The 21,435-nt window shown below is 33.5% G+C and overlaps 2 protein-coding genes across 13 annotated transcripts; one reads left to right on the plus strand and one right to left on the minus strand.

Annotated features, from left to right (window-relative positions):
• Positions 1-1,050: 1,050 nt before the first annotated feature.
• On the minus strand, positions 1,051-7,899 carry LOC113691361 (nuclear transcription factor Y subunit A-1). 2 transcript variants are annotated; one of them, XM_027209466.2, is made up of 7 exons: positions 7,715-7,899; positions 6,298-6,586; positions 3,457-3,572; positions 3,235-3,303; positions 2,556-2,720; positions 1,678-1,805; positions 1,051-1,571 (listed from the first exon to the last, which is right to left on the minus strand). In XM_027209466.2, the coding sequence occupies exons 2-7, from the start codon at positions 6,551-6,553 to the stop codon at positions 1,445-1,447; spliced, it is 861 nt and encodes a 286-aa protein (XP_027065267.1). In that variant the 5' UTR covers positions 6,554-6,586; positions 7,715-7,899; the 3' UTR covers positions 1,051-1,444. The 2 variants fall into 2 exon arrangements, with proteins under 2 accessions (XP_027065267.1, XP_071910113.1); XM_072054012.1 differs by lacking the exon at positions 3,235-3,303 and having other exon boundaries at positions 7,715-7,828.
• Positions 7,900-10,647: 2,748 nt separating this feature from the next.
• Positions 10,648-15,473, plus strand: LOC113692570 (uncharacterized). 11 transcript variants are annotated; one of them, XR_011816308.1, is made up of 6 exons: positions 10,648-11,134; positions 11,206-11,533; positions 11,638-11,697; positions 12,254-12,329; positions 12,408-12,494; positions 14,148-14,766. XR_011816308.1 is itself a non-coding variant. In XM_072054030.1 (6 exons), the coding sequence occupies exons 1-3, from the start codon at positions 11,008-11,010 to the stop codon at positions 12,087-12,089; spliced, it is 471 nt and encodes a 156-aa protein (XP_071910131.1). In that variant the 5' UTR covers positions 10,648-11,007; the 3' UTR covers positions 12,090-12,329; positions 12,408-12,494; positions 14,784-14,940; positions 15,091-15,473. The 11 variants fall into 11 exon arrangements, 2 of the variants coding, with proteins under 2 accessions (XP_071910131.1, XP_071910127.1); XM_072054030.1 differs by lacking the exons at positions 11,206-11,533; positions 14,148-14,766 and adding exons at positions 14,784-14,940; positions 15,091-15,473 and having other exon boundaries at positions 11,806-12,329; XR_011816299.1 differs by having other exon boundaries at positions 11,206-11,721; positions 11,826-12,329.
• The last annotated feature ends 5,962 nt before the right edge of the window (positions 15,474-21,435 follow it).

Here is a 21,435-nt window from a genome sequence, read left to right on the forward strand (position 1 = left end):
CGTGGACGTGAATTTTGTATAATTTCAAATATTGTGATATTTTTGGATTATATTTAAGATTTTTTTGGTAGATATAATTGAAATTGAGATGAAATTTATTTGTTTTAACTTATAATTTAAAAAATTTATTTTTAAAAATCCAAATTATTCAAAAATAGTAAACTTTTCATCATATAAAGTATTAAATTATCCATTACATGTCTTATTTTGTACACATATATATTTATATAAATTATTTTTTAAAAAATTCATTGAACCGAGGTTGAACCGGTCCGACCGGTTGAACCTCGACCCTTTCACTTCACCGGTTCGATTAACGGTCCGGTTTTTAAAACATTGTCATACATACAAGCATTCTTGAATTATTAGATAAAGCATTCGACTATTGTAGAATAAAAGTGTCAAATTTAAAATTTAAAATATTTTGAATGAAAATGTAATTCAAGAAATGGCAAGTTTTAGCTTTTCGGAGGAGTGCAGTTAAAGTTGAACGTTTAGCTTCTTAAGCCACAAAAATTAGTTATCAAATATTCTAAGCACTTTTAGCGTTTAAAAATTTTTTCCCCCCAAAAAGCACCGCAACTCAAACGGGCCTACTAAGTAATTTTAGCTTTCGCAACCAAGTTCCAACTTCAAAGCAGTAGGAAGAAAATACGTCATGCTACACAAGCCAAATTATAAATTGGCACTTTCCTGACCATTTTGCTTCCATATTTTATTTCAAGCAGAGAGGTATATTGACTGAACTGCAATAGAAGATTAAGGAGCTTAACCAAAGGCCTTTGTGCTCCCAACAGAAGATGTAGGCAGAGGAGCTTCCTTTGGTTTTAGGTGTTGGCCTGTTAAACGTAATGCTACTATCAGGTTTAATTTATGGCCAAAGGTCAATGGCAGAAACCAAATTCAAGGATACTGAGTGTAAAGTACTTAGCCAGATACAGATTTCAAGCAAAAATAAAGCACTCTACATACACTAATTCTCCAACAAAGGAGTAATCTGAATTCAGCCAGCACGTCAGCCTAGTTAAACCGCCTTAATGCTCAGAAGCATCCTCACCAAAAATATTCGCGTACCGAATTCCATAGCCAACAACATGAAATACAAGAAAATACATAAGCCGCCTAGAATTATACATGAAATACATAAACACACTTGAACCTAAAATTATACATTGTCCCTAAATAAAGCAAATTATTTGTCTCAAGATCCTACCAGGAAGTTCTCTCTCTGTTTTCTACCTAAGTCTATTCCTTTACACAACAGATGAGAAAACAAAATGGAATCTTTTATAAGCCACAAGTCTAAACCCAACCCACCTCAAACAGAAGAAACAAAGCCAAGAATGAATTGCCGCCCAGCATAAGAAAGCCAAGAGAAATGACTGGTGATTGTACCTCCCTCAGCTCAGAAGTACAATCTTTGACCCCCAAATGGGTGTATGGATCAAGGCATGGAATCCACCTGCTTAGATGGCACATTTCCACACAACTGGCCTGGTAAGTATCCTCCTGCGCCATTGACAGAATCTTGTGTTACTTCCTGTGAGCTATTTGGCCTCTCAAAGCTGCCACTGCAATTTGATGCACAAGTTAGAGGCATTAGGAACTTATTGGCAGCTTTCTAACGTCTCAGCACAATGAGAAGGTAGAGAATCAGGTTTGGATGAATGGACGTACTGTGATGAGATGGCTGAACTGGAACATGATCCCATTGAATCATTGGCATCTGTCTTTTTCGCAAATCGTCCTCCAGAACCCCTTGCTCTTCTCAAAGCATGTTGATGTCGGGACTCATGAAGGTATGGCTGCAAAATCAAATAACCGGAATGTATCTCACCAATGGCAGTTGCATCAATTACAGTTCTAGAGACTGAGAAAGAGAGTCAGTTGCAATTTACTCAATTTACACAACAATTTCAATTCTAATGAGAAAAGCAGCAAAAGGAGGTTAAGTCTTAAAATTTTCTGTTGGAGAAAGTAAATGATTGTACAAATTAATGAAAAACAAAAGGACGTAATTACCACCCAGATTTTTCATGAGGCCAGATTTCACTTTGACCCCAAATGTCCAGTAAACAGCCAAAAAGAGAAATAAACAAACGCAGAGAATACACAAAAGCACATAATCCTATTAACAAAGAAGCTATAATTTATATTAATCACATGCTAACAAGCAGGAGTCCACTCAACACACGCACCACACAAAAGACACAAAAACAGAGTGAATTTTGAGAATGAAAGTATACAAACTATTTGTTTCCTTGAATCAGTACTCTGCCAACTTATTGCAGTGAGAGGACTCAAATCCTGTACCCCAAATATCCATTTAGTGAAGAGCAACTTTAATTGTCAGAAGGAATGCAGGAAAAATAAATATAAGAGCAAGAGGAAATGTGAGTAGAAAACTGCCTTTTATACAGTCTCTGAAACTGAAACTCAACAACTAAATAACTAATGGGATTTGTTGACATATGTTGCCGAAACTAAGTAAAAAAATGCAGATCAAATGCTCCTGCAAGTACCAGGTAGGAAACACATGTACTTGAAACACCAACCTTGCGTGCTTTTATCAACTTCTTTTCAAGCTCAGCTTTGGCACGCGACTCTCTTCGTCGCAAAATCCCATGATACTGCTTGGCATTCACATAAACAGGCTCTTGTGTCATTTCAAGAGGAAGAGGCATCCTGGCGTGATGCATATCAATTAGTGGAGGATGAACCTGATCAATACAAAGTTTGCCAGATTAAGCATCTCAAACCAGTAGCAAAAGTGAAATATTTGTGAAACAAGCATGATGAGAGTCTACGAGATAGCCAGCTGGCTAAGAAGCACAAAGAAAACTAACCAAATACAACAGCGTACATAAATCGTCAAACCAACAGTAAAATTACAAACATTAAAGATAGTGTTTTGCCTATATTCCAATATGATAATAAAGCCTGATAACCATCTGAAAGGAGAAAGTCGGCTTGAACATTTGAGAGAAGATTATGTGAGCTAAGTAATCAAAATATGAGAAAAGGGGCAAAAGGACAACGAAAATAGAAGTCATCTTCTGCTGTCTACCTGCCACTTCTTTGCAATTTAAAACAATAAGTTATGCTTGTCTATGATTTTCCATTGTCTCCACAGGAAGAATAATATACAATTCTGTCCCAGAAAATCAAAACATACAAAGTGCAATAAAATGCTATGTCATAGTACTTAATGAAACTACAAAAAACTACACATACCAAAGGCTGCCCATAAGTTGCCACCATCCCTGCAAAATATGGATCAGGATATGGGTTTGAAGCACAAGCCTGAAGAGGAGGACAGAATAATAGGTAATTTCTCAGACAAGATATGTCTCTACCAAAAGATAAAGACCACATAAACAAGCATGTTTAGTATCCTCAGACTAAAATCAATTAAAGAGAGCAGGGAAAAAAATTAAAAAATAAAATAAAACTTACAATTGAATGCCCAACCAGTTCAAATTGCTGGGGCTGAGTAAGGCTCTCATTGCTTTTTGGAGGAATGGCTGACGCGATTCTCTGGAAGTTATTATCTTCTTGTGCATAATTTCCATCTATGATTGATAAGATCATTGCCATCAAAGTGATGCAGCATTCATTGAGGCGAATAAAGATGTTTGAAGAATTCAAGAAAATCAGGGAATTCAGGATTTTCTTAGTTGTTCCTGGTTATGTTTTAGGTTCCTTTTAATGTATTAGCTTTCAGGATCAGAAATTAGAGTCTCTAGGAGTCAAATTTTATATGTGAAAATCAGATTTCGTGGCTGCAACTTAAATTATCAAAATCCAAATTCGTTTGCCACGTCCTTTCAATTTGTAGTGTCTTAGTTGTTTTCTTAGCTAAGAGTTCTCCATAGTCTTTAAGAAATCTTGACCTACAAGACTGGATCTTGCTCTATACATATACCAGCTGTAATAGCTTAGGAATGTAGAGATGGAGCGAGATAAAGTTTTGTTGAGTAATGAAGTTCTGCCATACTTCCTTTGAGAAATGAAGGAAGCCTCAGCTTAGGTCGAATTTCTAGAGTTTCTACTTCCTCTTCTTCTCTTGCTTCCTCCCAAAATACAACTACAACACTCTCTTATCCTCAAATCTTCAGAGATGAACATTCTGCACCTACCTTCTTATTCTTAAAGATTCTCTAACTGAATTATGGAATCAGGTTTTTCTTCCCCATAGCTTCCTGGTACTGCATCTCTTCAATTATAAAAAGATGGTAATAGAAGAATCATCCAAAGTAACACCACCATAATCTAATCAACATATTTAGCATGACAAGCAGGAACCAAGAAATCCTAAGACAAGTTTTCCTAAAAATCCACAATGAATTTACTAATCTATTATAAGTTCAATGACGAAACACGTGGGATAAATTTAATGAACTTGTTTTGCAATTTTCCCATAAGAAAAAAAAACAATGTGCTGTTAGGCTTTGTATTAAAATCTTTTAAATTTGATAGGTAAGAATGAAATAATTCAAGAAGCACCAAAGGATGATTGCAATCTATAAATGATAGTCCAACACCTCCACTCCTGTCTAACCTCAGCTATAGATATTTGCAAGTTGGTAGAATGACTACCTTCCTTCTGTATCAACTTTAGCTATTAATGGGCCAACAATCCACAAAAAGGATTAGAAGGAGAATGAAAACAAAAAGAAAATTAGAAGTTTAAATAACCATCTGGAACGCCTTTCTTGGAATTATTTTCTCCATTGCTCTTCCATCACCATGTTGCACTGCTCAGTCTGCTAGTCTGGCTTTCCTATTCTATCTAAGTTCATCCCAGCTTCTTGTATTTACAGCCCACCTCTTACCTATCATTGTGGAATAACTCCTAAGTCTTCTCCATAACGTCCAACATCCAAAACTAGATATTTTGCAACTTCAGGGGTGTAAATCTCATGCATTACCCAGATTGATTTTGAAATAATTTTCTGATTCAGATCGGTCAAGATGACTTTCAAGTACAAAGAGACGTACCAATGGAAGCAGATTCTGGCCACACATTCTTCATTACAAATTAGTGTTGAAATTAAATTAGAGTGATCGATCAAGGTACACAGTAATTTTTGGACATGCTTTACCCCGTGAGTGTTTCAAAAACTAAGATAGCTTAAAGCATATCATGTAATCTTTTCTGAAAGCCGTTAATGTTTAAAATGACTTCTGCCAAAGTACATCTCATAATTTTCTTTCTTACACCACAAGAACCTGTGAGTGTTTCAAAAGCTAAGATAGATCAAGGTACACAGTAAATTAGATTAGAGTCATCGATCAAGGTACACAGTAATTTTTGGACATGCTTTACCCTGTGAGTGTTTCAAAAACTAAGATAGCTTAAAGCATATCATGTAATCTTTTCTGAAAGCCGTCCGTTAATGTTTAAAATGACTTCTGCCAAAGTACATCTCATAATTTTCTTTCTTACACCACAAGAACCTGTGAGTGTTTCAAAAGCTAAGATAGCTTAAAGCATTTCATGTAATCTTTTCTGAAAGCTGTCTATTAATGTTTAAAACGACTTCTGCCAAAGTACCGCTCATAATTTTCTTTCTTACTCCAAAACAACCTGGTTAACAACTAGATGCTTTTTTTCAATTTCTTTCTGACAAAGTAAAATATACAAATAACTCCATCACGAATCATTATGCAGCTTTTGCATCCAAAAGGCAATACTACCATCAGAAGATGCTAGAAACTAAGCTTAATGGGCTGATAAACAATATCATGCACTTTTGCTTTGAGCTTCACTATGTCTAGTATAAAAATTTGTCCAGAATAAGTCCCATAAATCTGGATAACCTCAAAAAAAAAATGAAACAGAAAGTCATGTTAGGAAAATTACCAATGAGGTTAGTCTTAGGGGAAAAAAATCTTCTTCTATGGAATTGGAAGCAAAAGTTGAGTAACTAGAATAACAATTATCACAGTTCCATTTTATTAAGCTTCCTAAACTTAAGCTGCTCCAAGTAAAAGTACCAACACCAAAATGACTGCAGTTCCTCTAACCTTACTACATCATACTTGAGTTATGCATCAGAAACTAAGCTCAAGTGGCATGTCTGATGGTACTTTTTTCGGGGTAGAAGAAACCAATATCTAAAATATTGTTAACTCGCATCCATAGCTCTCGGAAGGCTTGTCAAAATACATACATAGGAAATGCAAAATGTACAACCTCATCCTAGAAATCACATATAGTTCCAATGCTGTAAAAGCAGACAATGATACATACACATTCTCCTGTAAAAGAATCTAAAGTGCACAGAATGGTACCTGGATGTTGATTTACCACACTCTCTGATTGCTTGGCACTGTCTTCATCTTCCTCATGGATTCTACTATCAGACTGTGACTGACCATCCATGGATTGCTCCAGGGACGATGACTCTGATACACTTCCCCGCATCATAGTAGTTGAAATGGAGTTATAGCCCATGGTACTCCACCATGGATCAGAACATACAGTAGAATGTGGAACATTATATAGATTCACATCTATTCTGTCCGACCTTTTAGGCTTTGGCTGCATGGTTTTGCAGGTCTTGTACTGAACTAACGTATCCTGACAATGGAAAAGATGCAAATTACCAATAGCATGTAATCATAGTACTTCACCAATATACAAGGCAAAACCAGAAGGTCTACCACACAAAAGCTTTCATGAATGCCTTTCACAAATATTGTAAGGCTATATAACCGACATTTAACACCAAATGTTGCAGTTCCAAATCAAACGAGATTAGTTTCCAAAATAAAAGCCATATAAGATGCAGTTCCACATGAAACGAGATTAGTTTCCAAAACAAAGGCCATCTAAGATGTCAAAGAGAAGACAATCTCAGCAACTTCATCTTCTTTCACTAGCATTCTCCCCAATCCAAATTTTCAATAACGTAACAAATCTATCGGCTAATTTAGAAGTATTGAATACTCAAATCCAACTGATCCCGATTCTGGATTGGATCCAACTCTGTTTGTTCAGTATTTTTATACACTATGACAAATATCTTTATCTCTCTACAAACCTTCATAAACTAAAAACTCATTCACATAATTACATACGCTTAAAATTATGAATTGTTTAAAACAGATTTTCAACCAAAAAAAAAAAAAATGCAAATTACCAAATTTGAATCTAGACAATTACATTTTCCACAAAGAATTTCATGCCAAAATGCAGTCAATAGTCTTCTCATCAATTTCAATTGAAGGGCACAACTCCAGTAACAACAGGAACACATTCAATTGGTAGGTAGATAAACCCTTTGTTCCTTTTTCCTTTCTTGTTCCACTTCTCTGCATGAAGACTTCAATTTGTTGCTTATCAATTATCGGCATGTTATCAAGAAACACAGAAAACTTAAAAGAACTATCGAATTCACCAAAGAATTTCAACTTTCATCGGTTACAAAACATTTATCAATCAAAAATAAAGATTTCTAAAAAAAAGGGAAAATGGAACTGAGAAAAAATTGTATATAACTATAAACACATGGACCCAGAAAGCAAGTATAAATTCCAGAAAAGAAAACAAAAATCAAACCCCAAATGAACAAAATTCCCAGCTAACACAAGAATAAATAAATATATCCAAGTGCATGCAATTCACGATAGTCAGAAAAAGAAGCAAAAATGTAAAGATAAAGCAAAAACGAGAAGAAGATTCTATTGGGATTAGAGAATTTTCTACCAATGAAAGCGACGACTGGAAATAACCATAGAAATCCAGCTGCGAGTATGAGACCCTTCTGAGAGACCTGGGGGTGATAGAAGAACAGTTAAGTCAATGCGTTTCTTTTCTTGTTTTCTTTTTCTGTTGGGTTTATTTCTTTATTTATATATTTATTCATTTATTTTTTTCATTTTTTTGATTTGCAAATTAGTGTGCATATACTATGCGATGTGGTAACGAGTGTGGTCTGATATCAAAATTTATTCCAAATAAATATTTTAGTTGCATCACAATATAGTTTTCAATCAATTTTTTTTTTTTAATTATTTTTTATTTCACATATATTATATTTTAAAAAGTATAATAGTAATTATTTTAATTAAAATTTTAAATAATTTACTATCCAAACACAGTGATCAATATAATTGTTCTCTATTTTTCAAAAAAAAAAAGTGGATACATACTAAATATTGAAATGGGAAAAAAGTCCCAATGGCTCTCAAACTTTTAACTACATAAGGTTTTAGCCCTTCAATATTAGGAGTAAACTTTTGGCCATCGATCTATCAATAGTGTAAATTGTCGGGCCTTCTATGAATTCCAGCCGTTTATGTGCGACGAAAATGAGGACATTTTTGTCTGTTCAGGAATATTAATCTAATATCCAAAGTATCAATTGACACCTCAACCAAAATGAACATTAACTCACAAATATACACTGGAAAAAACTCCAGAAATCCCATTTTTCCCATTCTCTTTTTAATGTTTTCACACAATTTAGTGGATCTGAAACCAAACCTTATGTACCTCCTCCTCTGTGTGCTATTCTCCATGTGAAATTGAGTGAGAGAGACAGATAGTAATAAGACAAATATTCAGCAATAGAGAGAGGAGGTGGCGATGGATCTATGCAATTCATGCTTTCTTCTTTGTGCTTGCTTTTCTGCTTTCTCATCTTCTGTATCATGCTTCTATCAAAGGATGGGTTTCTTAAGAAAAGGAAAAAGATGAAGGATGGGTTTCTTAAGAAAGTGAAGGATTCCAATCAAGATAATGGAAAGAAGATCAAAGAATCATTAGATTTGGAAACCCACTATGGATGTCATCAAACCCATCAGCTATTGTTCTTCTTTTACTTTGAAGCCACAATGCTTACTACTTTTACCTTCTAGGGGTCACCCTTAAAGAGTTTCATATGGTATAAAATTAATGATTGTAAATATGTTGATTTTATTTGTATTTGTAAGATTCAAAAAACCCATTTGTTGGTTTTATAAGTTATGTACATATCTGTGTTAAAGAGTGACTTTTAGGCTGTAAAAATTTGAAATTTTTGAAATTTCTTAATTTTTTAATTTTGTCCTTTAAATGGGCGTTCTAGGATTTGTTGCATTTGGATAGCATTGTTAAAGTTGAGGAGAAGTTTGATTTTACAGATTTCATTAGAGAAAATGGTTTTATTTTTTAGTAAGAGTTTGAGTTTATTGTCGTTTACTCGATTAATATTTCTATATGGACAAGAATGCCCTCATTTCCGTTACTCATAACGGCTGGAATTCACAAAAGGGTCAACAATTTACACTATTGATAGATCGGGGATCAAAAGTTTCCTCATAATTATTGAAGGGCTAAAACTTTATCTGGTTAAAAGTTGGAGGGACATTGGGACTTTTTTCCCTATTGAAATTGATTTGCGGGTTTGTACTACACTACTACTATTCTACTGTCTCATCGCTAGAATAAGAAATGACATTCTGTGGCCACCAAATTGTTAACCCTAGTATGGAATTCTGGTAGAGTACTTGAAAATGTGTATTTAAATTTAGTTTTTTTTTGTGTTAACTGGGGAAACACCAATATGTGTGCAGCCACCCAGGGGCCCTTTCCAAATTTTGTTTTACTCTGTATATTTCACAACTATTGTCATAATTGAATTTTTGTGGTCAAATTGGACAACTTTCAAACTCCAACTTTTCCAGGTTTCTTAACCTTTATTTTCTTTTAATTGACTGGTTTTGTTTCTATAGTATTCTTAGACTTGATATTTTCGAGTCAAATTGGCATTTTTTGGAACCTTATGTTACATGTGTCTTTTGTAATTTTTTTTTAGGGTAATTTCCTGTGTGTAAGGTTGTTTTTTATGAAAACTTTAAGACTGTTCAAGTTTTTTCTTCTGAGAACAAATGTATTGACATGTTTTGTTGATTATTATTTGGCAGTAGTGAAATTGTTGGAGGGAAATGAACAATGTAATTAGTAGGGTGTATATGGCAAGATGAGGTGCAAAGCCGCATAGGAGATATTGCTTTGTAATTTAACAATGAGGATATGTCTTAGTTCTAATGCTTTATGGAACTTTCTTTTTGATCGGTAATAGAAGAGGTATAAACGTACAAAACAAATCTAAGATTTGTATTAACATTTTAGCTAACAAATGCTCATTGAGAGGGGCCTTGGATGTTAATAGTTTAACAATTAATGATAATTTGGAAAAATATTTAAATATAGAATTGTAATAATTGTGATTGTGTGAGTTAGGTGTAATTTTAAGTCTACTAACAAGTGCCCATTAGAAAAATCCCTCTTTTAATAAAATTATAAATAAAATTCCGAGGCTATTCTTTTATAGTTATAGTTATTCATTTTAGAAGTTTAGTTTATACTTTATTTAACATTGAAAATTGATTAAGAGCTATGAGATTTAGCATTTTTAGTAGAAAAAAATAAACAAATGAATAGTTTGTCAATTGGGAACTAGAGGCAGTCCAAGAGTGCATTTATCGGCAAAGATGAGTTATCAACATATAAGACTAACAGCCGAAGGATGGTTACTGTTCATAAGCTTTTCGTCGTCCTCACGTGCCGAAGGAAGGTCCTCGCGTGCTACTGTATTATTATTTTTCGTCTCGGCTCTTCTCGTCGTCTCGTCTCATCTCATTAATGCACCCACATGCTTTTCCATTTTTTTTCCCTCCTCCGCCTGCTCTGGTTCTTTCTTAATATCTTCCCTTTCACCTCTTTTTCATCTCATCTCATCAATGCACCCGCATGCTTTTCCATTTTTTTATTATTACACGATGGATTTTATCCTTTGGATTTATGGCCTCCGTCCTTTACCTGAGATTTCTTCTCTTCTACCTAGCAATTGGAGGTATCTCATTAATGCACCCACGTGCTTTTCCATTTTTTTTCCCTCCTCCGTCTGCTCTGGTTCTTTCTTAATATCTTCCCTTTCACCTCTTTTCATCTCATCTCATCGATGCACCCGCATGCTTTTCCATTTTTTCGTCCTCCGTCTGCTGTGGTTATGAATGAGTGTGCTGAGAATCTTTTTCTTATTAATTGGAGTAAGGCGTACTACACAATGGATTTTATCCTTTGGATTTATGGCCTCCGTCCTTTACCTGAGATTTCTTCTCTTCTACCCAGCAATTGGAGGTACGATTCCTTGTTCTCCTTCCTATCTCAGTTTTTGGCTCTTCCTTTTAATGATTGTGATATTTTTGTAGGGTTCCTCTCCCAGCTGTTTGCGTTCTTCAACCTTACTCTTTTGTCGGAAATTTCTTCTGTGCTTTTTTCCTTTTTTTTTTGTTGTATTTTCGCTTGCATGCTGAATTTTACAGGTGTTGTTCTTGTCTTTTTATTTTCTAGGCTTCCTCTTCTAGCTATTTGCGTTCCTGCAAAGGTTGATCTTTTGTCGGAATTTTCTTCTGTGCCTTTTCCATTTTTCCCCTCTTTGCCTATTTTACGATTGTTGTTCTTGTCTTTTAATTTTTTTGCGTTATTTTGTTGTTTTCGGGGTAACCTTGTGCATTTGTCTTCCAAATCTGCGTAAAGGTACTGTTTTTTTCCCCTTATTTTTTTTTGTGATCGCCTTTTCGTTTGAGTTGTCTTTTCTTTCTCCTTTGAACCGGTCTTATCTGTGCCTTTTTGTTTTGCAGGAATGGCAACTGCTGCTGCTTCCACTGTTAGTTTTGAGCCCAAGCTTGGTGCCATTCCATGTGAGCCTTTTGACGAATCTTCAGGTTTTTATGTTTTATAGGTTTTGTCTTAGTTGCCTTTGGGTGTGCTTGTCCTATATATTTATCTTATTACTGCTATTGCTTCAGCCGTTGCTGCTGCGCTTAAGCTTCTTCGCATATCAAATGTCTCTGAATCTACACGTGGTTGGATGACCTTGGTTCATGTTGTTGAGGCTGATCGTGTAAAGGTTGCTAGCCATGGATCGATTTCGAAGTCGTTCCGTTATAAGGATTTCTCTCTCCAAACTTTTCTCTTATCTCAATTCTTTGCCGATCCTTTCTCTGTTTCTGTAGTTTCTGCTAGGGTTTTTGTGCGCCACTCTCCCTCTGTTGGTCTGCTGCTCCTCTTTGTTCTCAAAAAAATTTTCTGATCTCTCTTTTCCTTCTTATTATCTTATCTCTTTCTCTTTCCTTTTATTTCCTTCTTTCCTTCTTCATTATCTTATCTCTTTCTCTTTCCTTTTATTGATATTCATATTTGCTTCTATCTTTTTCTTTAATATTATCTCAAGCAGATCTGCATTTTTTTCATTAGAAATACTTAATATAGAGATTGACGGTGAATAAAGCTCCATCGCCATCTTAGTTGGCTATTCCTATACTCAACATTGGTAATTCTATGATTTTACTTCCTTGTGTTTTTTTCTTTTTTTTTTTAATTATTGTAACTGATTTAAACCTTTCTTTAGAATGAAAATGTGTTGCAACTAAAGATGATTAAAGCCCCATGACTACAATCAGCAGCTAGCCATATCAAGCAACATGCTCTACCATCGGTAATCCCTCCTTACTTCCTTTTTTCTTGAAAAAAATTATATTATGGTGATATGCTCGAATTCCCCCTTTTTCTGACATTAAGCAGCATAGAAACAATGCACTTACGGAGTAATAATTTTAAGAAGTAGAAAAGTGGGTTGTTCGATGGACTTTTGAAAAAAATGTTACTGCCGATGATGCTTTGTTTGACGCTTGAATCAACTATTGTGTATGACAAGAAAAAAGGCTGATATTTTAGAGAGAGAGATTTCCCACAAAGAAAAAATGAAATTAAAGTCTGCGCACTCAATTATTTCAAAATTATTATTTATGTACAGTTCACATCTTTTCTATTTCTTGTTCGATATTTGGTAATTTGAGTGGTGTTTGTGTTTTTGTGGAGTCTTCGTTTAACATCCATCACCTTGATTTGAAGGTGACCAAAATTCTTTGTTTGGTTTTTCTATTATAATTATTTGACTGGGGTTTTCTAAGTGTTTGCAGTTCATTTGATTTGAAATTTTGACTTTAATGTTTGAACCATTTGGCACAGATTACATTGTTACTCAATTCCTTATTCTGTATCTTAATTTTCCCAAGTGTTTTTTTGTTCTTTTCCTCCTGCACACATTGTGCTTGTGAGACATTGGCTAGGTTTTACTTGAAAAGAATCTAAAATTAGGCATTTATTATGACATGACAATAATGCTATACGTAGTTCACTTGCTTGAACCCTGACTTCAAGAAAGTTGGATGGTAAAGAATACCTATGTCAGGTGAAGTAATTCTCTTAAAAGCTTTTTATTTGATGCCAATCAAAATGGACTGTTATTTTTATGAATTGATTGAAGCACTTGCAATGTACTTTAATTTCTTTTTACTAAGTTTGCATATGTTTAATTTCATTTTCTATTGATCACATTAGATTAGATAGATAGGCAAATCTAATGTGTCGGTTGGCCTGTGGTGCTTGTTCCCTGTGTTAAATTCTTTTTCTTTTTCTTTGAGTTCATTTTTTTATGTTCATTTGCTTTTTCTTTCTCACCTGATCTGAATGATTGTGGTTTTGTGTGTTTTAAGTTTTATGCCAATTTTGTGTTTCTAAAGTTCAGGAATTCTTGATTTATTGCTATATAAATGTGCCTTGTAGGCTAGCTGTATTGAGACTATGGTAGATGGTGTCCAATTTGCTTGCAGATTTTGGTATTTGGCGTTAGTTTCTTGTGACCCTTTTTTAATCTTTTTTCTTACTGATGTTTGAACCGTGCCTTGATTTTGTTTTTCCTTTTTTTTAATCCAGTAAGATAAGTCTATGATCGTCTTAGAGAGTGCTTTTCAAGAGACATATTTAAACTTCCTCACTATAAGTGTTCACTATGTGCAGGAGAATAACAGCACATGTGGGTGTTATTTACTTATAAGATTAATTACAAAACATGCTTTTTTTTAATTACAAGTTGTTCCAGATTTTCAAACTAAAGTAGCTGCAGTACAACTTTTTCACTTAATTAGTTCATGCTCTAAAGTTTTGGTCTTTTACTAACCAATTTTAGGTTCAATCTAGATAGCCACTCAACCTAATTTTTTGGTTTGTTGAATGCAAGGCCAAGGTATTTGCTCATGTATGCCCAAAATGCAGGTTTCATTTTAGCTAATGAATCTTTAATTCACAGGTCTACAATGTTGCAGGATTACTGAAATTTTGTTATGCCGATGGTTATCATATACATATTAGGAGATGAACACAAGGACTATAATATATAGAGGAACACACAGATCATTTTCTATGGTTGAGGTGATATATTGTTGGTTAAATGCCATTTGTTAGGTTTATTTAAATGCACATACTAGCAAAGAATGTTAGGTTCTTCTATGCCTCAACTCATGCCTTTATTTTGATATTAAGAAATTGTTAATGAATGTGAAGTTTAATGAATCTGATTCAATGCCTGTAGTCTACCAATTTTATAACATTATTTTTGCGTGCATTGAAGGTGCTCTTAGGTGATATCGATATTTTCCAAGCGCCAAAGAGGGTCTAGCCATTTCTTTTCCCATTTTTTTTCTCTGAGTTGGACTTTCAACATATAAGACTTAGAGCCAAAGGGGGTTCTACTGTTCCAACTTTGGTTCATATCTGTGTAGTTATGTTTGGTTGAGCATACACTATATTATTTAATTGAAGTGAAATTCTATTTAAGAATACTGATTATGTATCTGTGTAGTTATGCTTGGTTGAGTATACACACTATAATTCTCCCTATTAACTTAAAAGTTAATCTTAACTTAATATTCTTCAATTTTATTAGTGGTAGGGATGAAATGGTAAGCATTAATGAAATGGCCGATATGGTTCTCAGTTTTGAAGCCATCCATCCACATTGCACTGGGTGTTCAAGATTGTAACTCAAATTACACTCTCAACAAGGAAAAAACTTGGTTAGGGCTTCAACTATGATATTGAAGGTATTTATATTGAGCATTACATGGTCAGGCTTCATAGATTCCAAGCTAACTTTTACTTTCTTAAAACCTTGATTTCATTTGTTGTGTTTTTGGTTCTTCACTGGTATAAATAGGATGATAACTAACTGTTCCCTATTGTAATTTTAATAGGATGGGCTTATACTTACATCTAAAAAGGAGAAAGCTGATCGTGTAGATTTATCATGGGACTTCTTAGGCATTCAAAACCTTGGCTCAAGTGCAATTTGGCTCAGTTTGTGTTGCTGATGGCGACTGACGAGTGAACTCATAGTTGTTTATGCTTAATGAAGTGAATTTCTGTTACATGTAATTGTTATAGCAAGTGTCAAAATAGAGAAATGTAACATAATAGTCTTCTTTTTAGCTACTAAGGCAAACTGTATATGCTGCCTGTGTGAAAAGGGTGCAAGTTTTCTCATACTATATGTATCTAGCTTTCTTTGACAAGTTTGTGATGATTTGAGGCCGTATATTAGATTTTGAAATGCTTGTCATGTTGTTGATGTGCATTAGTAATTGGCTTGTGTTATCTAACGAAGTCAATTTCTTTTTTAGTTTTCAAATTATATACATATTACAAATGCTTTATGGGCATTCATGGTAAATTGTCACGCGCGGTCCATGCCTCCTAGTATTAGGATAATGACCAGTAGGGGTGAAGTCTTTGCATTGAGATGATAAATTTTATGATTAAATATGTCATGAGTGTATTACCATTTTCTTTAGGCATCTATTGAAAACAATAGAAAACACAAGAAATCTATTTTTCCTTTACCTTGTTCATTGTTGTAGGCAATGGATTTTACATCAGAAACTATTTTTTTATTTAATTTGACCGATAATGAAAGATTAAGACCAAGTTGTCGTTGTTTCACACCCAAAAAAAAAAAGTCATTGTTTCAAAACAAGGATTAGATGCAGAAAATTATCGAATAAACTGATGTTATTAAAGCAATTTTTTTTCCCTTAAAGTAATTAGTGGAGACTATTGATATGTAATCTAAATAGAGAAATTGGACAAACTAGTCGTATGCTTAAAACATATATAATAATGAGAAAAAATGGAGTTTTTCTAGTGCAATGCCAAATGATGTTTAAGCAAAAATTATGTCTTATTCAACTCAACAAATTTTGAGATGACCATTTAATCATATTGTTTTTTAAAATAAGGTTGTAGTTTGAATTGGAAAAGAGAAAAAAATCAAAAGAAAAAAATGAGGGACTAAAGAAGGAAAATAATAAGTTAAAAACTTCACGATTTAATGCTGTTTGAAGTTGAGAAATATCTTTCTAAGCCATAATTAAGAAAATAGAATGATCACAATAAGTTCAAAGGAGAAATGCAATTTTGGTCCTATATGTTTGGCCTGTGTGCTAAGTATTGGTTCCTATTTCACTATTTTGATTTTCGTCAAATTTAGGACAATTAATGAACAATAATGCCTAAAGAAAAAAATAAAAGTGATGTTAGTTAAGAATATTAATTTTGCATTTTTGGTCTTTAGTATTTGGAGTTTGAATCATTATAGTCCCTTAATTTTAAAATAGTGATATTTAAGATTTTAGGATGAAATTTGATCTAAATTAGAATAGAATTCTATTAGTAATGTATAGAAGATCTAATAATGAATAATGAAAATCATCGAAAAGCAAAATAAGTATTAAACCTCTTTTTCTTCTATTTATTCATGCCATTAATTTCTCATTTTCTTTTTTCCTTTTGCATAGTTGGTCTCAATTTGGCATAATATATGTATTTACTCTTGCACTATGAATAATTAATTAATAATGAAATTTATCATTTTTTACTTACGTTGATAATTAAATACTATATCGAGTATCTTTTTAAAATACAAGGAATACATATTACATCAAAATTAAGTTGATCAGCTAATAGTCTTTTTATTTTTGCATTTATCAATTAAGCTTCAAATGAAATAGGTATGTTTATAAAATAGTCTAAAGTATTTAAAATTATCAATGCATAACAACTTTCATTAAGTATTTTAAAGCTTCATCAGCCGAAGAGATTTTAGAAAGACAAAAGAAAAAAGGAAGTTCTTTCACAAATGCCTAGATGTATTTCATAATGTTACTTACCTCCACTAGTTATTATAATTACAACTATTTGAAGTTTACATTGACAAACCATACAACAATTTAGGTAAATGGTAGTTAGAACTAATTTTTTTAACATTATATTAAAATTTGTTCCTTCTTTCACTAATGTTATATTATACATTATCAATGTATCATAATTCAATTTTAAGAAGTTAAAAAAATTGACTATAACTATTTGAAACTTAAGGTTCCATATTGATTGAAACACCATATTGAATTTAACTATTAACTATTGTGATTTTTCATTAGTTGTCATGAATTTGCCTAAAATCTGGAACTTTAATGATCACATTTGTTTTTGTCCAAAGATTAGGACTAATTTGACACACAAGTCAAACATTAAAGACCAAAATTGCATTTTTTTCACAAATTTAAAAAAGTTTTATAGGCCAAGCTGTATAACTAATGGTTACTGTACAAACCAACCTTAATTTTGTTGTTTAACCACCAAGTAGAATAGATGGAGAAGAAAGGTTTTAATTTTCAAATTTTCTTTTTGATCATGTGTGTGTTTCGCTTCAAATTTGAAATGACAACAAGAAGAGTGAGTGGCTTTTGTTGCCATCAAATTTGTTCTTCTAGTACAAAGCAGTACAGTGTAAGACTAGGGATAAATGACAGTGTAAGACTAGGGATAAAGGACACACTCAGTATGTGTGCAATTTAGAAATAAATGGTTTCTTATATAAACTTATTTTACATAGATTTTTTTATTTTTAAATATAACTCTGATGTTTTAAGTTTTTTTGTTCTTTAAGAGTATAATTATATTGGTATGTTTATGGGTAGTTATATTGGGAAGATATGCTTTGGTAGTTCAATAAAAATAAGTCATTTTCAAGGTAAAATTTAGAACTTTGTGAAGATAAAAATGAAAGTTTATAAAGTGATAAAAAGATGTTTACATCAAAACTAAAATCTCCTATATATATTATAAAATATCTGAATTCTAAACTTCGGTACATCACTGGTGGTTCTTTTTCCAACTTTTTAAGTGCTAAAGACAAATTCTTCATGTTTCATATTGCAAGTGATAAATCATTGGATAGAATCTTATAAAAATAATTTTATCAGGAACAAATAACACAAACATGCTTTTCTTGACACAAAAGAAGCATATTAACACGACTTACTAAACAAATTGATTGATCAAAAGAAGAAAAAAGTAGATCCAGTAGAACATTAGCTTGAAATAAGAATAAGAATATTAGAAAATAAAGTAGACAAATTAGAAGATTCTCAGGTTTACTATGCTTTGGGGGAATTAGGGTTTTGTGAGAACCCAAAAATTTTCACATTTTCTCAGCATTTTTTATTTCTTTGCCTACATTTTATACTTTCCTTGGAAATATTAAAATTTCTATGCATTTTTACAAGCAAGTACAGTTTTAAATTCATTTTCCTAGTATGAGTTAGTGTACGTTAATTTGAAATGCGTTATAGACATGGGACCCGCTAGTGCGATATAAGTTTGGTGACAAAGTGATTTTTGTGCTAAGTGTTATTATTATACAAGGTGCTAGAGGATAAGTAGAGGTTTGTTATATGATGTAACCATTGGAAGCCAAAGGATTAGAGAAAACACTAAAAGGGCCAAGTGTTGCAAACCCATTGGAGGCTGGATTTTGACCTAATTTTCACCTTTACTAAAAACCAAATTTTGACCCAAAATATCTTTATTTTTCTTGCTTCTTGGCCGACTTTCTTGAGGGGAGAAACAAGAGAGAGCTCTTCAATTTCTTGCTTCCAAACTTGCTCAAATCTTGAGTTGTAGCCAACCAAAATTGAAACTACACCAAACAAGTGCTTATTAAGGAAGGTTGAAGGAGTTGGTGGAGTGATTGTGGGAGGAAAGATACTAAACTACCATTTTTCTTGAGTTTCCAAGGTATTTTGCCAAGAACCTCCTCTTTACTTCAATTAATTGCTAATTAGAGGTTTAAAGTTTTTGTGATTGTGTCATCATATTAGCTTCCATTTCTCCAAGTGTGTGAAGAAAAGTTGCTGTTTTGTTTTCATTTTTGCTCACCTGCTGTTGTTTTATGCTGGTTCACTAAGCTGTTAAGAAGATTGCATTCCTCTGACTGCATTTTTGTTACTTGTTTGGATGTTAAAAATTCTGTGTTTTGTCACTTGGGTCAAAGTTTTAATGTGTGGTTGGGATTTTATGCAAAAAGAAGTTTACAAAAATGAAACTCAGAAGAAGATTGGCAAAGACCTGAGAAACTTTCGTTGCAGAAGAGCTTTCCTCGTATGCATGCATGGAAATTTTTGGAGTTTTCATTCTAACCCCTCAAGTCTCCCCTTGTTTCATTGTGGCCCAGTAAATTGAACAAACTAATCAATTGTATCCTTTTAATTTATTATTTTTCTTCTTTGATGTGCTTTAATGTGTTTTTGGATAGATTATGGGATGAAATTGGTGGGGGTTTAATAGTTTTTTTTTTGAAAGATTTATGATTTTGATTTGGATTTTTAGCGAAATTTTGGGATGAAATTTTCGGGTTGGATTTTGATTTGATTTGGTTTTTCCTTTTATGATTTTGATCCTTGATTGTTTTAATTTCTTGAACGTAGGTTGTTTACATGACTTAATTGATTCAATTTCATGTTTATTTTCATCTTTTATGGTTATTTGTTAATTAAAGCGATGCCTTGACCCTTTTCTTTGTTTTTTTGGAGGGTAAATAAGCAATTTCACTTCATTAGGGCCCCAACTCAAGGGAGGTACACCCTATCCCTTAGTTTCTTACTTTATTTGACCATATGTGTTTATGTGATTTATGTGGTCAATTGCATGCCTTTTGAATGTTTTCATTTTATTTATTTATCCACTTTATTTGTTTTAGTTACACCCTATCCCTTAGTTTCTTACTTTATTTGACCATATGTGTTTATGTGATTTATGTGGTCAATTGCATGCCTTTTGAATGTTTTCATTTTATTTATTTATCCACTTTATTTGTTTTAGTTATTTTCAATTTCGATCATTTGAAAGGCACTTGAATGCCAAAGTTGTAATAGCTAGGTTATTTTATTTATTTTATTTCGTTTCCTCTCTTAGATTGTAGTAGGCTTCCTCCCGAATGTAATAGTTAGGGCTTTATTTGCTTTATTTGCCTTATGTGTGTTTTGCATGTCTATGTGCTATGTGTTACCGCTTTCTTAGGGTCTTGTGTGACAGCCCCACCTCCCCCTAAGGCGAACCAAAGGGTTCGGCGGACCGCCTGCCCAGCTCTCGCCGGGACTCAGTCGATCACTTCCATCCTCGAGCAAAAACTAGATCCAGCCCGTACGAAAATATGGCAATGATCCAAAAACTTAAACGACTTATATACATTACCATCTCAAAAGAAGTACAACCGTCGAATATACAAAGGTTCCAAATCCACCATACAACCAGCCCGTGCCAAGCACTAGAGCGAGAACCATTACAAGAAAAATCAAAAGCTAGACCAGCTAGTCTATACAGATCTCTCGTCCTTGCGTGCCTTCCCCTGTTAAGGAAAACAAAACTAAAGGGATGAGCTAAACTTTGACCAAGCCTTTTTCTTGTGACATGTGTTAAACTTTGACCAAGCCTTTTTCTTGCTTTCTTATCTTTCCTTGGGCTGCATTTTTTCTTCATTTCTGCACATTTGGCCGTGAGAGTGAGGAGAGAAAAGGAGAGAAAGAAACACTTCATTCCATCTTGATTTCTTGCTCAATCTTGCAAACTAACCGATAGATTCACCAAATAATCCATGGAAGTTGCTTAAGAAGGTGGATTGCCATCTTGGAGTGGAGAGTTTTGGTGGTTCAAGTTTCCTAGAGGCTGTTGTGCTTCTCCAATACTAGGTAAGGAAGGTGTTAGTTCATGGTTGTACTACTTAATGGGTTACAAGTGAAAGTTATGGTTTGTTGGGTACATCTCATGGTTTAGTAGTAGATTTGGCCAATTCCAGCTTTGTAGTGTAAACTTTCAGCTTTCGGTTTGAATGATTTTCTTCTTATACTTGCTGTATGGATGGTATATGATGTATAGAAGCTTGTATATGAGGTTGTAGTGCTGGTTTCAAGCTTAAAATGAGAGTTATACCTTGAATGGAGCAAATTACCAGAATTTCGGTTTCTTATGGTTCAGTTCTGCCCGTTTCTGTTTGAGTATGTTAGAGACCGAACCAGTCTTACCACAAAATATGAAACTTGTATAAAATGATGTTTTATAGCTACCTATAAAATTTCAGCTCAATCAGAGCAATGTAACCTGTGAAAAGACAAAAATACCCCTGACTGCCATAGGTAGAGCCCTGTGGACAGCGTTGACCTTTCACCAATCTGATCGCATTTGTTCACCCTGACCCATACTCAATT

Source organism: Coffea arabica, chromosome 1e (assembly GCF_036785885.1).
Source record: "Coffea arabica cultivar ET-39 chromosome 1e, Coffea Arabica ET-39 HiFi, whole genome shotgun sequence".
NCBI classification, from domain to species: domain Eukaryota; kingdom Viridiplantae; phylum Streptophyta; class Magnoliopsida; order Gentianales; family Rubiaceae; genus Coffea; species Coffea arabica.